The sequence below is a fragment of the Nicotiana sylvestris genome, chromosome 8, assembly GCF_000393655.2.
Source record: "Nicotiana sylvestris chromosome 8, ASM39365v2, whole genome shotgun sequence".
NCBI lineage: Eukaryota > Viridiplantae > Streptophyta > Magnoliopsida > Solanales > Solanaceae > Nicotiana > Nicotiana sylvestris.
The window spans coordinates 172,086,335-172,102,604 of NC_091064.1; the positions used below are offsets into that span (position 1 = coordinate 172,086,335).

Below are 16,270 nucleotides of genomic sequence, written 5' to 3' on the forward strand. Positions count from 1 at the left end.
TAAAGAAACTTAAACCTAAATGAAAGCCAACGGCAATGAAGAAACATAATCCTAAACAAAGAAAAGCCTAAAAAGGCTTAAATCTAAACAAAAGAAATTGTGTAGCCGATAAAAATGGAAATAAACGACAATTTTTGTTTTTGGCATAAAAAAATATTAATGATTATAATTACAATTATACCCGGTGTAAAATACACTTGTGAAGGGTAAAAAAGACGAACAATATTTCGATAGGGGCTTCGTGCTTTTAATATAGTATAGATAGATAGATAGTAGGAGGGGTGTACAAAGAAAACAGACAAACCGCACCAACCCGATAATCTGAGTCAAACCGAGAAAAAAAATCTGACTATGGTTTGGTTTGATTTGGTTTGGTGTTGGAAAAAAAAAACTAGATCATAATTGGTTTGTTTTGGTTTTAACTAAAGAAAGTCAAACTGAAACCAAACCAACCCGACATTACACATATAGAAATTTTAGATATATTTAATATATAAATATACTTATTGTAATGTAATTTATAAATAGTTCTTTAAAATTTTCATAATTTTATCTTTTAAGGTATTATTTCAAGGTTGAACTTAGAACATTTGAATGTTCCAATAAGTTTTATAGCCATTAATATTAGTAAATTAAAAATGCTAACAAAAGCTCAAACCAAAATTAAATTAATACTAATGCTAACAAAAGACATTCAATTCAATACTACGAACGGGAATGTATTGAATATCTATTTTTTTATTTTGCAATAATTTAGATAATTAAAATGCATAACCTATTTTTATTTTTTCTTTAGTGTTTAGTCATGTAATTAATACTCCCTTATTAGTCTATTTATTTTAGCATGCCTTAGTACTTTCAAATTATGTTTATTTTTATTATGGCTTTTTAATTAGCAATATTTATATTACATAATTTTATTGTCTTTATTGTTGAATATTTTAGGATAATGTCATGACACATCTCATATTTTGTATTGTTTTCTTGGAAAATACTTTATATAGTTGTATTTTACTAGGATTAAAGAAATATTTTGAGCATAATTTATATGTTTTATTCTACGAAGATTTTACCGGAAAAAAATTCGAATAACCCGAAAACTCGAGAAAACCCGAGAGTGAAAAATTCGAGTTTTATTGGTTTGGTTTGGTCTTTAAATTTAATAACCCGATACAATTGATTTGATTTAATAATTGTAAAATCCGAACTAACCCGACCTATATACATCCTAATAGATAGATAGATAGACAGACAGACAGACAGACAGACAAACAGATAGATAGACAGACAGAACATAGATATTACTTTTAATCGCCGTTTCTCTAGCTTTACTTATTTTTTAAGTATTACTATCAGAGGCTGCATGAGAGGGACATCGTTGTCTTATTGCCTAATTTGATAAATAATTAGAAAATCTTCTTTGTGATTGTAATAAATAGGAGCGTATATGGATCGGGTTAGTTGAGTTTTTATCAAACCAAATCAAATTAATTATATCGGTTTGAATTGGTTGGGGTTTGTCAGGTTTTTCTATTTTTTAATTTTTTGTTACATGAATATTATTTCAATTTTATTTTATTAAAATTATAAATAAAATTTTGATAAGTGAATATATGTTTAGTAAAAATTTAAAAAGTTAACAAACATATGATCCATTTAAATACTCTTATGGGAGATTTTTCTTAGAAACGTGTGATAGTTATTTCTTAGTTGTCTAACAATAATTTTTCGTTGATGTACGCTTTCAAGGTTAACCGAATTTAATAATTAAACATAAAAATCAATATGGTATCTCAATAATGATATGTCCTATTTAATTCTAAATTATCGAAATACCATTTTTAATTCGAAAAAGATATAAGAAATCTTGACATATGAATATGGACAAACTTGACTCATTTCAATAACACTTGATAAGAAAGTGATACAACCTACTATTATTTAAAGTAAATAAAAATGAATGCACTTTATAGTTCTATCCCAAATATTTCTACATATTTTTAAAGAAAATTCTATATTAAGTCTTAAAAGTATATGAATAAATTATATATTGGTTTGATTCGATTTTTTTATTCAATATCAAACAAATCAAACCAAACCTAATCAAAAATTTTAATCGGTTTGGTTTGACTTTTCAATTTGGTGCATTTTTCCCGTTTGATTTGAACACCCTAATAAAAATATTATACAAAACGCGAGAGGGAAATATAATTTTGCACAAATATTAGATTAATGTACGTGATTATATTTTTCATGCTCAAATTTTCCATTTAGGAGGGTAGATGAACCTGATACCAAAATAACTGATACCCAAATCAAACAAAGAAAGTGTAATTAATATGTTGTTTGCAATCATTAGAATTATAGCGAAGTATAATCAAAGACTATATGCAAGTTTAAAGGCGCAAAACGGTTATTTAAAACCTCGGCAATTAATCCATAGACTACATGGTCGCCAAAGAAGCCTCAAGAAGCATTAAACATTTCTGATAAGATTCATGTAAATTGATGTAGTATATTCATATCATAATAATCAATAGAAAAAATTAGCACTCTTAGTCTTTTTGTGTAATTCTAAATATGAAGTAAGTTTTCCTATCTTATTGGTAAAATTGGATATTCGAAATTCAATATATTCTCTCTTTTCTTCTTGAGAAAAAACAGAAATGACAAAACAATTTAGTATAAAAGAATTTTTCATTTCTTTATTTTATATATAAATTTTATCGACCAGTAATAATAATGCCAGTAATTTAAAGGTGGTACCATAATTTTCTTTAACTAATCAAATGGGCAGAATATTTTTTTTGGAAAAAATTATTTATTATTTATGTGTTGTTAAATAACTAACTTTCCATCCTCTTCCCTCTTCCTTTTGTGAACCAAACATTATTATTATTAACATAATGCCTACATAAATCAGGAGGAAAAAACCACAGATTGCTCAGATATACAATAAATTCAATTTCCTCTGCTCTCACAATAAAAACATGTCATACACAATAATAATAATCTCTTCCTTCCAAAAAAAAAGGAAACTCGGAGAGACCAAAGCTTTGATCAGATGGCGAAGTTCCCTTCAATTCCCCATGTGCAAGGTAATTAAAACAGTACTATGTAAAAGGAACAAAAATTGGATTTTTCATGTCTGCGAAAATCTCATTATCCTTAAAAAGGTCATCTTTTGGATCATCAAGATTAACTGTTTTTTTTTCTGGGGTTTCTAAAATTTGCTTGAATTTGATGATCTTTATATTGGTTTTGCTGAGGATAGAATTTTTGGGGTTTTGCCAATTATCGTATTTGCTCCTTGTTGTAATATGTAAAACACTCGGTTCAGTTCCCATTATCAAGTTTCAGTATTGAATTGTGAAAATCTTAGCAGCTAATTTGGTTTGTTTTTATTGACGGTTTAACAACAACAACTACTGCTATGCCTCAATTCAAACTAGTTGGGTTTCAATTCATCAAAAGGAATTTATTTATATTGTATTTTTGGCTGAAAATTTGCATTGTTGCATGGTCATAGCTTAAATTTGCATTGTGGAGTTGTCATACGACCCAGAAAGAAATATCTAGGCGGCCCTTTTTAATCGGAATATTGCTGAATGTAATTTGAAGTTTCTAGAGAAAAGATTCTTATTATGTTTAGCTCACCTTGTCGGTACTTGGTAGGAAAATTGTGATTCAAATTTTGATAAATGTAGGTTTCTAATCGTTTCATTCATTTCTAACTCCTAAGGGAAGAAAATATCAGCAGTAGATGTGAGAAGGGGGCAATAAAAAAGGAGTCTTTTGCTATTTGATAATGTATTTAAGTTTTACTTGGACCATCTTTAGGCATAACACGATAGTGATCTAACTGTTAAAAATTTTCCCAAGAAAATAATAATCGTAAAGTTTTGTACAGGAACTTAATAGCAGTTAATGGATGTCATCAAGGATGGTATAGTATAGTGATTCTTGCAGGAGTTTTAATGAATGTCAATCAACGATGCTGTAGTTAAGCTATACCTTCTTTCTTTTGTCCCACAGAGACTGGGCATAGGCGTGTGACAGTACATAGCAGCCACGGTGAAGAACTTGTGGGTGTGCTACATGAAACAAATTCCCTGGAGCTTGTAATTATCTGCCATGGCTTCAAGTCATCGAAGGTTTGTTACAATAATTAGAACATGTATGAGTAACAGCTCCTATATGGCTTACTCATATTGTCATTTGTCTGATTTTTGCTTAGATATTCTTCTTGGTTGATATATCTGTTTTGGTGATCCCCTATAAAATATTGCTTTTGCCACAGGAACATGCATGCTTAGCTTGAATTTGGTATTAAATTCTTTTAGGAACTTCTTTTTGCTATAACTGAGTGTAATTTTTTTCTGAGAAAATTGTTCTCTCGCTTCTATGTCTGTCCTCCCCCCCACCCCCACACCCACCCCAAAGCACTCCACCTCTTCCACCTAGAAAGAACAAAGAAAAGAAAGTTTAAAGAAAAGAAAGTTTATCTTTACATTTTTATCTCGCTACCTGGGAGCATTTTGAAACTAAATGGCTGCTTTCAATGTCTGAATACTCTCATGATAACTTCTGTCCATCCTTGGAGAACATCTGAATTGCATTCTAGGAAATATGTAATGTATCAGTGCATCTACTTGTCCTTGTATATGCCACTACTCCTATTGACTGCTGTATTATGTTTTAGTATTGTCGAATCTAGTTTGCGCAGATGCTTCCTTTCTATCTAAAAAGATGTGTTTATTGCTTTATTTCCTAAGATGAAAATTCATCTTGGAGAATCTGCTTGAGACTGGACATACGGGCAAAGGCCTAAATGGGTTGAATATTTTGCCTTCTACATTATTATGTGATTCAGTCCAGCAAGATCCAACTTTTTTGCTGAGTTGACTAGTAGTCTTATTTATTAATTTTGCTTTAACTTCAGGATCGGATTCCTATGGCGAATCTTGCTGCTGCTTTAGAGAAAGAAGGAATCAGTGCCTTCCGCTTTGACTTTGCAGGAAATGGGTATGTTCGAATACTAAAACCAATATATGAACCTCTAGGTTACCAAAATAAGTGCAAAAGGAGGGCAAGCAGTGAACTTTATTCTCCTCCTACTCTTGATCTGCCAACTTAGATTCACTCAATGTAGAAATGATTATTGAATAAAGATGCATCCCATCTCTCCTTTTTAGAAAGCTGAGGAAAATCTACTGGGTGTGTCTGTTCTTATAAACGTAAATATTTGTTAGGCTATTGAGGAACTAAATGTATATGCATCTGGATTGCTGCTGCATAAGCATATTGACCCAAAATACATTTATTTAACTTTCATACAATTTTTTCTCTCTTTTTGTCTTCTCCTTTTCGCATGCAAGTAATGTGAGCTGCTCAATTACTTTGCCCATATAGTTTTGTGAAAGATACACTATACTGGTCTTCAAGTAGCGTAGTTGATCCTTTTAACTTTAATCACAACTAGCTCTTTCCAGCTTGTTAAATTGGAATCTTAGAGATAGAGTGCGGTCACATGAGTCTTCTCTTCAATTATTCTTAGGATCTTGACTTGACTTATGTTACTCATAGCATTATATTCTCTATATAGAGATGATAAATTTCAAATTTATAAATTTTATGAAGACAGGAAAAAACAATTGAAATGAACTACTGAAGATTCACTTTATTTTTGGTGTCAGTGAAAGCGAAGGCTCCTTTCAGTATGGTAACTACCGTAGAGAAGCTGATGATCTTCGTGCCGTAGTTGAGCACTTTCATGAGGAGAAACGTTTCATAGCAGCAATAGTTGGTCATAGCAAAGGTATAACCTTTGAAAGCCAATTTATGTGTGATCTTGTGAATCTACACTGTGTTTCTCCTTCCCTTTCCCCCGTTTCTAGTTCTCTAGCTCAAGGGGTGTGAGAGGTGGTGTTTGGAGGATGACAATACCATATACTGGCACAGTACGTGCAGTCTACTAACATATGTTTTCCTGGAGTAGTAGAAATCTTAGTTTTGCTGTTGTTTGATTTGAGTCATTGAGAGATTGAGGTTTTCTTGCGACATTACTGCTTATCATGCTTGAAGCTTACAGATGATATTTACATTTTGTCCTTGCAATTTTTCTTCAATCTGCTGCTTTGTCTTTTGGTTTAGGGAGAGGCTGTAACTAATTATGCAGTGCATGAAGACTAAAGGGATACCCTTTCTTTTGGTAGTAGGTTAATTTTGCTCATTACATCATCTGCAAGCATTGGCTTGATTTGAGAATTTTATATGTTTGAAACTCAACCTTCCAATGTGAGCTTTTCAAATATTGAAGAAGGATTTCATATCTAAGTAAATGTTTCTCTGTTAGAATCAAATTATGATCACTGATTTAGCAATTCCGAATTTATCTTTATTTTTATTTAAATTTAACTTTGAAAATAACAGTAGATGTTGACAACCCACATGTTTTAGCCAGCATTATATGGTCCTGCTAACCATTGATGTCTATGATGATAGTTTCTCTTGTCCATATTCTACATAATTTGTTATCGGTAAGAGTTGCACGAATACTTTGAGTTGTCATGATAGTGCTCTATTGATCTCTCAGGCCACATTCAAATTAACAAGGAAAGAGAGTATCGTATTTTCCCACAATTTGCCTCGTATCCGCTCTTTGTATAATCAGCACATTCTACAGCTTAATTTAGATTCAATAACCATATCTCGAGCTTATATCTCTGCAAATTGTATCGCCGCGAAAGTTCCTGCTGAAAGTGTGTTTTTCGCAATAAATTACCTACAGGAGGAAATGCTGTGCTCTTGTATGCTTCGAGGTACAAGGATGTACAAACTGTCATTAATATATCTGGCCGCTTCAATCTTGAGAGAGGGATAGAGGGCCGCTTGGGCAGAGACTTTAAAGAAAAGATAAAGCAGGATGGTTTTATTGATGTTATAAATAGAAAAGGTATGCTTAACAGCCTTCTTTTCCGTTTGTGCTTCATAATCGACATATTTCTCTCCCATTTTGGGCTGGATGTTCTTTAGTCTGGAACATTGGATGTTGCACACTTCTATGCATTTCAATGGATAATAGTAAATTAAACCACCTAGGGAGGTAGCGGACATGGTTAGATGACGTGTCTCACATGGTGTGGCTGGTTTAGCTGATGGAAATCACTTCGGAATATGGTACAGCTGATTAGACAAGACATGGGCGGCAAATGTGAGGTGCAGCACAAGTTTGGTTGATGAGCATGACATAGTGCTATGCTTGAATAAACAACTTGCAACGATCACAAGTGTGGTTGTGCGCAACGGCAAGTGCATGCTTATCGGGCTGGGCAGGCGCAAAGCAGTGGTGTGCCCATTTGCCAAGCTTGCTTGTGGGTCATGCGCAGGGTATGCTGGTCCATGTGCGTATCACAGGCACATATTCAATCAGGTGTAGCATTAGAATCTGAATTAGAAGGACTTCGAGTATGAAAGTAGTGTGATGATGCTACGCCACTAACTAGTTTTGGCCTGCCAGTTGCATTATCCTTGTGGTGGCTTGCCTTTAATTGTGTACTTGGAAAAATTGGGGGTGCTTTGCAATGGAAGTATGCACCTTGTAAGAGACAAACTTTCCTTTTTGATGGCAAACAATTTCATTAATAAAACACCAAAATGTTGCAAATAGGATGTAGGAGATGCGTGCATGACTCAACCAGAATCAACCATAATGATCCATCAAGTTTGTCCAGCTATCTGTACAATATTCTATTCTCTCCTTTACACCGAAAATACTCTTTTAAAGCTTTCTGCATTGTTCTTGCAATTTTACAGTCTTCTATTTCTTTCGTTCTATGTGCACCAAAACAGGAGAGGAGGCAAGTTGCCTTCAGTTGTTAACCCTCCACCCTGCCATCTCTTGATATTTGCAGGAAGGTTAGAGTATCGTGTCACTGAGGAAAGCTTGATGGACCGTCTTACAACTGATACTCGTGGAGCATGTCTAAGTATCCCCCAAAGCTGCAGGTCGGGCATTGATATTGATTATAACTGAGTGATTCTTAAGCAATCATGTCATATCTCACTGTATGATACATCCTTTTCAACAGTTGGGCGTTAATTCGTTGTCTCATGTCTGTGCACATTATGTGCATGTCTCACTGTGACGCTACTTCTCTTGTGAGGCAATTTTTTGTTTAAAACTTGACAACTGTGTACTAAACCTGCTGGATTAATATACAGGGTGTTGACAATCCATGGTACAATGGACGAAATGGTGCCAGTTGAAGATGCAATGGAATTTGCCAAGAATGTGCCAAATCATAAATTGCACATTATCGAAGGAGCTGATCATGAATTCACCATGCATCAAGATGAGTTGGCTTCACTTGTGGTGGCTTTTGTGAAAGAGGGTCTATGTGGAGACTACATGGCTCTGCCATCTGAGTCATGCAAAAGAACAAGTGGATATATACATTCACGATTCTGATCGATATCCTTTGCTGTATACAGTGTACCATTTACCGACAACACCAAGTAGACAGTAGAATAGGCTTGTAAGTGAGCATAGGCCCTGCTGTGACCTTTTATCTCATCACTAATGAAAGAAAGTTTTGACGGACTGAATGCCAAAACTCAGTTCAAAATGAGAATTGCAGGACCTGTTAGTAGTATTTGAGAATGTATAGATACTGCATATAATTGGGAAGAAAACAAGAAAAGTTTATGGTAATAGAATTAGGTTCTTTTTGTCTCTGTTTTTCCTGGGAAGAAGCACGTTTCAACATCCTTTGAATTACTGTAGAATTTCATATCAAAGATGGTGAACATTGATTTATGCATGTAGCTAAATATGCGTTTAAATTGCTTTTTGTTCATTTTCTGTGGTGATGTGAAAGTCAGAGCAGCACAGATTATACTGAATTTCTGTTATGCAACTTTTTGCTTAGTTTCCGGCATTAATACAGTCAAAAGGCTTCACAAGAAGGTCCTAGTCATCTCATGAGTTCAGCATTTTAGGCAAGTTAAAAAAAAATTTGACTTCTTTGCTTGAACATTTTTATTTTACCTCATTCATCTCCAAACCTAAGACAATGTCCTCAGGAATTTTTAGACTATAGGAAACTTCTCTCTTCAGTCGCTATGCAAGCCAAAAAGTTACTGGATACATCTGCCAAAATGACAAATTAACGATATGGGATGATTGGGAGCAAGTCTATGTAGCCAAAACTAACTTGGACAAGTAATTCATGATCCCAAAGTTTGCATATAAAAAGTTTTGAGTCTTGAAACTGGTCATCAAAACCCCAAGCATTTGGTCGTAAAATTTTTACACCCACAACTCTACCAGCTCCAAATACAAAAAATACTTTCACTAAAACTCGAACCCAAGAAGGCGTGATGGGTTATAAAAATACTATAGCTCCTATTCAAATGACAGATGGAAACTCTTAGCCTCTCGTCTTTATAGTTTGTCTTAGTGATTTATGCTGCAACAGTCTTTGGCTTCGCCCCAATTTTTTTCCAAGAAACACTAGGCATTATCTGCTTTGTATCGACACGATCCTTATATTGAACAGCAAAGTTCAGTAGTGAGTCAAGAAGAGAATCAGAAAGGAGGTGGGGTTGTAGGCCCAGCTCAATTAGTTTAGTATGTTTGGCATTGTAGTAGTGTTCCTCTGCCTCTACTCTTGGATTGGGTACCGATATGGTCTTCACCTCAAGGCCAAGCTTTTCCCCTGCTTTTGTGACAAGGGCTGCAAGCTCATTTACCGAAAACTGCTCTGTGAATTGATTGAAAACACGGAACTCTCCTGGGTTTGCTGGATTGGCAATTGCAATCTCAACACATTGAACTGTATCTCTAATATCTAAATATCCCCTGGTCTGCAAGACGCAAAAACATACATTAGAAAAGCCAGGAATACTATGAAATGGTTACTGACTTATCGGTCAGGAGGTAATTGGTCAAGACACTCACGAAATAAATACAAACAGTAAGCGTGTCAATGAATAAAGAAAATCAAGCCTCAATTTTCTTTCTGATCCAAAATAAGGAAGCCAAATTTCACCTTTTATCATTTTCCTAGTGACCAGACTGGCTCCTTCTTTCCACTTTTTGTTTTCCAGGATAATTGTGTTAGATACATTATATGAAGTGAGGTCAGTCAATTCTTGACAGTTTCCATTCCCAGCAACAATCTTCAATTTTACAGAAGCATCCCTGGTTTTTGCTATTTGAATTAAAAAAGCAAGAGGAAGGTAGGATATGTCAGCTTGTATTTAGCATCCAGGGCAGAAGCAGTCGGGGACTCGGGGCAGACTGTATGCAAAATAGGTCTACAGTTCAGCATTTTTTTTTGGATAAGGTAAATAGGTCTGCAGTTCAGCATTTTTTTTTTTGTGGATAAGGTAAATAGGTCTACAGTTCAGCATTTTGAGCATTTCCTATATAGAACGTTTCTCAGTCCCTATATCCTTATCATACACTAGTCTTCGGCAATGAACAAATGACTAGCTACTTAGCTCTCTTTAGATGAGATCATGACAAAGCAGTCTGTACAGATCATGTCACTGATTATCGAAGTTCACCCCGTTTATGGTCCAAAGAACAATTCTTTTGTAAGTTGGTCTTACAGAGCAATTACAAAAGCATGAGAGATGGATTAGCAATTTACATCAACTGAACATTTTGTGATCCATTTTCAAAGTAGATCTTTTATTTCTGCATTTGAAGAGAGCTAGAAAAGAAATTTCATTTGAGGATCTGAGTAAAGAGCACAAGATTTCTTCAATAGTATTAGTTGGTTATTCGTTAAAACGTAGTACTACATGGAATGAGAGGAAGTTCGTACCTGCCCTCCTTTACCATATACTGTAAGTGGATGGCCAACAGCAGCCTGAACACAGAACCGATTTAATGCAGTTCCAAATACAGCATCATAATCAAGTCTGTTGACCAGATCTTCATGCATTGCAGTTTCGTCAGTCCTCACCCCATATACAACTCCCTGGTTCAGGTCGGTAGCTCTGATTCCCCACGCCTTGCAAGTAAAAGCTATGTTGTGGGAATCATGGACTTTACTCAAATGATAGAAAGAGCTTGCTTGTTTGGGATAAGGAAGAGTATCTGTTCTTCCATTATGAGTGATAGTTATAAAACCTTCTTCAATATCTATGTTAGGGGTCCCGTATTCTCCCATTGTCCCGAGTTTGACCAAATGACACTCTTCCCTAAACTCCTTTATGGCAAAAAGTACATTAAGTGTCCCTATCACGTTATTATGTTGGGTAAAAACAGCTCTCGACCGATCAATCATAGAATAAGGAGCAGAACGCTGCTCTCCAAAGTGGACAACAGCATCAGGTTCAAAGGATTTGAAGGCTTCTGCCAAGAAATCAAAGTCACATATATCACCAACAAACAGTTGGATGTCTTTTCCTGTCAGAGATTTCCAACGCCTAATGCGGTTATGGATAGATGAGATGGGTGTTAGAGAATCTAGACCAAGCTGGTGGTCAAATAGGCGACGAATAAGGTTGTCAACAATGGAAACTTCATAACCCTTGTTGGATAGGTGGAGAGCAGTAGCCCAGCCACAATAGCCATCACCACCAATGACCATGACCTTTTTTCTAGTGGAGGCTCCATCAGTGCTCTGTTGAGAGCCAGAGTCATTCTGAGTTTTGGCTTCTTGGCTCATAGAAACAGCTGAAGCCCTGACCACATACTGTGCAGACTTTTTCCTTTGCAAGCTTAGCTTTTTCAATGGTGAGAAGGAAATTCCCATATTAAAAGAAATTGGAATAGGAGTAGAACATTGGTTAATTGACTTGAAATGCAGCTTGTTGCTGGAAGAGACATCTAAATAACAAGTGGTAGAAAGTAAATGGGCCATGATAACCGCCTCGACTTGAGCCAACCAACTTTCTCAAACCTGCAGAACTAAGAAATAAAGAATCAGAGCAGAATATAGACTCCACTACTTTGTCTAGGAGGAACAAGAAAAATGGAAAAAGAACTAGCCAAAGTGCAAGAAGAAAAAATATTTTTTGATGATCGAGAAAACGCCTGAGAGTTAGCAAAATATTTTTGATGATCGAGAAAAAGCCTGAGAGTTAGCGCATCCAACCCACAAGAGGATGCACACAGCATCTGGCATCTGGAAACTATCGCTGATGTAATATTAGCCAGGATCACTACTTGAAAAGGTAAAGTTGCTTAATTGAAAAGATTTAAAAACACAGATATTGTTTGATTAAAATCATGATGACACTTACACCACTAATTGGGATCCTTAGCACGAACAGCTCCAAAAGACATGTCAGAATTCTACATCTGTTTGTAGATTGTAATCTCCTTATATTTTCTTGGAAAATCCTCACCATTTGAGTTAGTATTTGGAGTTTAGTTAGGTCCAAGGTACATTTTCTTAACAAGATCAAAGGCCAAAAAGCATTGTTAAACATATTAAGTCCAGCATCACAAGAATGTGCAACTAGAACCAAGCAAAGGATCCTGATGTAATACAACTTCAGAGTGCAAGTAGACTGGAAACATGAGTTGGTTTTTCCAGTATCATAGCAAAAGCACTATTGCAAAAAAATAGTTAAGTGAAACGACAACCTTCTTTCATAAAAATAAGGATAAGGTCAGTTACACCATCACAGGGGTAATGCAGTAGTTACTTTTAGACCAAAGACCAAAATGGCAAAACCAAATTATCTTTTTGTCAATGATGGATTGTGTGCCACAGAATGCTCGAATAACCAAAGACGTTGCGGATACAGACATAAACTCTCCTCCCACTTAGTCTATTCCAGAAATCTTCCTTATCTGATACATCATACATGTTGACACTATTTAGTCAAACCTCAACCCCAAAACAAAATCACTCTATCTTCTAGTTCATCAGCAGCCAGCAACTAAAAAGCTCTAGCTTTTGGGATTTAATTATAGTTAATCCTATCTATAAGCCCATAATTACTCAAACCAAGCAAGTGCACAACACTCTAAGCCAGTAGTAATAACAACACTAACTTCTACTACCAATATGATGACAAGTTAACCATTTAATTGGTGTGCTTCTACTTAATCACCCCTCTCTTCCCCCGTCCAAAAATAAAATTTTAAAAAATGAAACACCTTATCTACAAAAATCTGATATGCAGTTCATTTATGAGGCAATATCAAGATTTTGACTTTGATAGACAAGAAACTAGAACAGAAAAAAACCCAGTTGATTACACAAGACAAACACATAAAAGGTTCCAAAAAATTCAAAGACGCAAACTTTTGAAACTAAAAGGGTCACCAAATGCAGAAGCAACTTCTAAAATTAAAAGGGTCATAACAATTTTCAAAGAAGCAACTTGTAATACTAAAAGGGTTACCAAAAAAGCAACTACTGAAACTAAAAGGGTCACCTTGAGAATAGGGCGATGCTTGCTAGAGATAGAATTGGCAGAGAGAAAGAGGTATCCTTAGCTAAGTTTTAGCTAAGATTTTCATTTGTCTGGGGAAGCATCATGGTTTTAGTTGAGGGGATATTCTTTAGAGTACATCACTGCATCCCACGATTATTGATGGTAAAATTACAAAGTTGTCCCCTCACAAGTCACTGTGGGTTCCGTTGTAGCAACAAAATATAGGTAAACGTCCAACATTTGATGGTTTACTAAGCTTCATTTTTCGCAACAAAACCTAGCAAATTACAATATTTGACCATAGATTGCTAGTATTTGTAGCAATAACCTAAACATTATTATTCATTTACGGACAACTTTTATTCCAAAAGTTAGGAGCATTATGTTGGTTTTTGGTGAATAATTACACTTGAATCGTTGTTATGGCCTATCTACGCGGTATGTTTACTGAAGACATCAGTTAAAACCATATATAATTAAAATATTTATTTTATCATGTATATCTACTTTATAAATCTATTTACCATATGTACATAGTTTATAAATTTATTTGAGCATGTATACCTAATGTCTTCCAAAATAAAATATTGTGTATCCTCAATTAGAATATTATGGTATGTTTGATTTGGATATTGTATTCCAACTTAGAATACTGTAGTATGTTTGATTTGAGTATTATATCTCAAATTAAAAACTTGTGAAATATTTAGTTTGAATATTGTATTCCAAATTAGAAAATCATGGTATATTTGGTTTTGAAACTGTATTTCAAATTTAAATAATGTAGTATATTTAGTTTGGATATTGTATTCCAAATTAGAATACCATAATACATTTGGTTTGAGTACTGTATTCCAAATTAGAATATTGTGGTATGCTTACTTTGAATACTCTATTTCAAATTAGAATATTGTTGTATGTTTGGTTTGAATATTATATTCCAAATAAGAATATTATGATATATTCAGTTTGGATATTTGTATGTGATGGGTTTGTTTGGATATTGTACTTCAAATTAGAATTTTGTAGAATGTTTAGTTTGAATATTGTATTCTAAATTAGAATATTATAGTATGTTTGATTTAAATATTGTGTTGCTCGTTAGAATATTATGATATGTTCAGTTTGGATTGTATTGTAATTTAGAATATTGTGGTATGTTTCAAAATATGTGGTAAGATTTGGAGATATAAAGTGTAATGCTTTTGGGATATTTGATATAATTTCAAAACTTAAGTACAGACATCTCTATAACAGCATTTTTATATAACAACACTTCATTATAAAAGCCATTTTTTTCGGAACCAAATGTCATGTTTGTTATAATATATGTTCTCTATAACAACAATTCGCTATAACATCCAAAAATATCCGAAATAAACGATACTGTTATAGATAAATTTGACTATTATGAAAGTGTACAAATGTGTATATTATGAAACTTCCCAGTTATGGGCCTATTGCAACTTGTACTGAATCTGAAGTCCAATAAAGGAGGAGAACTATAAACTTTCAAAAATTACAATGTTTTAGTGGTTATTAGCTAGTTGTAGCGACCATTTACTATATTACTTTCTATAGCTATGTTTTCAGTTTTTTTAGAGTGTATTCGATGTATTTAAGCTACTGTATTCATGAATACAATAACATTTCTAGGCGTGAAACAGGGGATTACAGCTAGACAGATTTTTGTATTTTATTGTATTCGTGGCGTGAAACAGGGGATTACAACTGTTTTTAAACGGAAAGTGAATCAATTAACATAATAGACTCCTAATATAATTCAACAAACTCAATTATAACACACAAAATTTGTAGTTCCAGTTATAAAAAAGATTCTCAACCGAAAAATACCCCAAAAACATAGCAATCTTCAGAGAGATTATATAATTACATTAAATATAATTAAATACATAAAAATACATTGAATACATGAAGTATAGCAGGTCATCTATAGTGCAAAAACATATGAATACATATTGCAGATACATTTGAATACATATATACATCTGAATACAAAAATTATATTAATTAAAAAAAATTATATGAATACATTCATGGAATATAGCGAGACAGTGAATATAATGAAATACATGGAATACAACGAGATACAATGAAATACAATAAAAAAAAGACAATAAATACAATGAAATACATGGAAATACAACGAGATACATTGAAATACACTTTAGAAAAAGTAACAGAATCTTCAAGTTGCTCAGCCCCAAACTCCGTCATCTTTGTTCAAGAATAACCCTAATATCGTCTCGTTGAGTTGTTGCCCTAACCAAACATCTTTTGCTGCACAAATACTATTTCATCCTCTTCAAATAACCAAAGCCCAAACTAAATAAAACTTGATTCCAATGTTTGGCAGTAACCTAATTTCTGCCGTCAAAAACCAACGAATGCCAAATCAAACTTCGCCCCTTTTCCTTTTCTTTTAACAAATAATTAGTCGCATCATGAGAAAACAAAATCAATAAGGTAAGCAAATAGAAATTCAACTTTGGCACTGCAAACATGATGTCCTCAAAATCGCCAAATTCAACACAAGGAACTACCATCGATGGAGGAACTGATGAGAGAGAATCCATGAGTTTGTATTCATGGAGAAAACTGGCGTTGAGAGAGAACGCGAAGAAAAATCTGAAAAAATGAGAGGGAAAAATAATACAAAGCGTATTTTATGACTTAAGGGTAGAAGGTGGCCATAAATAGATATTTAACTATAAAAAGCAAAATGTAGTTATGGAATATAATTTTTTAAAATAATATTTATTTAAAATAAATAAGATATCAACCTTTGCTATAGGAGGTAAAAATTCCTAGACTGTATATTCAAGTTAAAATGGTTTAACTA

General features: G+C 33.9%; 2 protein-coding genes across 4 annotated transcripts; one reads left to right on the top strand and one right to left on the bottom strand.

The window, feature by feature from the left end:
- Positions 1 to 2,982: 2,982 nt before the first annotated feature.
- LOC104248241 (putative uncharacterized protein YDL057W) lies at positions 2,983 to 8,858 on the top strand. Of its 2 annotated transcripts, XM_009804466.2 has the most exons (7): positions 2,983 to 3,098; positions 4,036 to 4,154; positions 4,943 to 5,025; positions 5,697 to 5,818; positions 6,791 to 6,955; positions 7,914 to 8,007; positions 8,224 to 8,858. In XM_009804466.2, the coding sequence occupies exons 1-7, from the start codon at positions 3,065 to 3,067 to the stop codon at positions 8,468 to 8,470; spliced, it is 864 nt and encodes a 287-aa protein (XP_009802768.1). In that variant the 5' UTR covers positions 2,983 to 3,064; the 3' UTR covers positions 8,471 to 8,858. The 2 variants fall into 2 exon arrangements, with proteins under 2 accessions (XP_009802768.1, XP_070011504.1); XM_070155403.1 differs by lacking the exon at positions 6,791 to 6,955 and having other exon boundaries at positions 8,224 to 8,702.
- A 369-nt stretch (positions 8,859 to 9,227) lies between these two features.
- On the bottom strand, positions 9,228 to 13,516 carry LOC104248240 (UDP-sulfoquinovose synthase, chloroplastic). 2 transcript variants are annotated; one of them, XM_009804464.2, is made up of 3 exons: positions 13,408 to 13,516; positions 10,836 to 11,918; positions 9,228 to 9,867 (listed from the first exon to the last, which is right to left on the bottom strand). In XM_009804464.2, the coding sequence occupies exons 2-3, from the start codon at positions 11,877 to 11,879 to the stop codon at positions 9,466 to 9,468; spliced, it is 1,446 nt and encodes a 481-aa protein (XP_009802766.1). In that variant the 5' UTR covers positions 11,880 to 11,918; positions 13,408 to 13,516; the 3' UTR covers positions 9,228 to 9,465. The 2 variants fall into 2 exon arrangements, with proteins under 2 accessions (XP_009802766.1, XP_009802767.1); XM_009804465.2 differs by having other exon boundaries at positions 10,836 to 11,926; positions 13,408 to 13,514.
- Between the last annotated feature and the right edge of the window lie 2,754 nt (positions 13,517 to 16,270).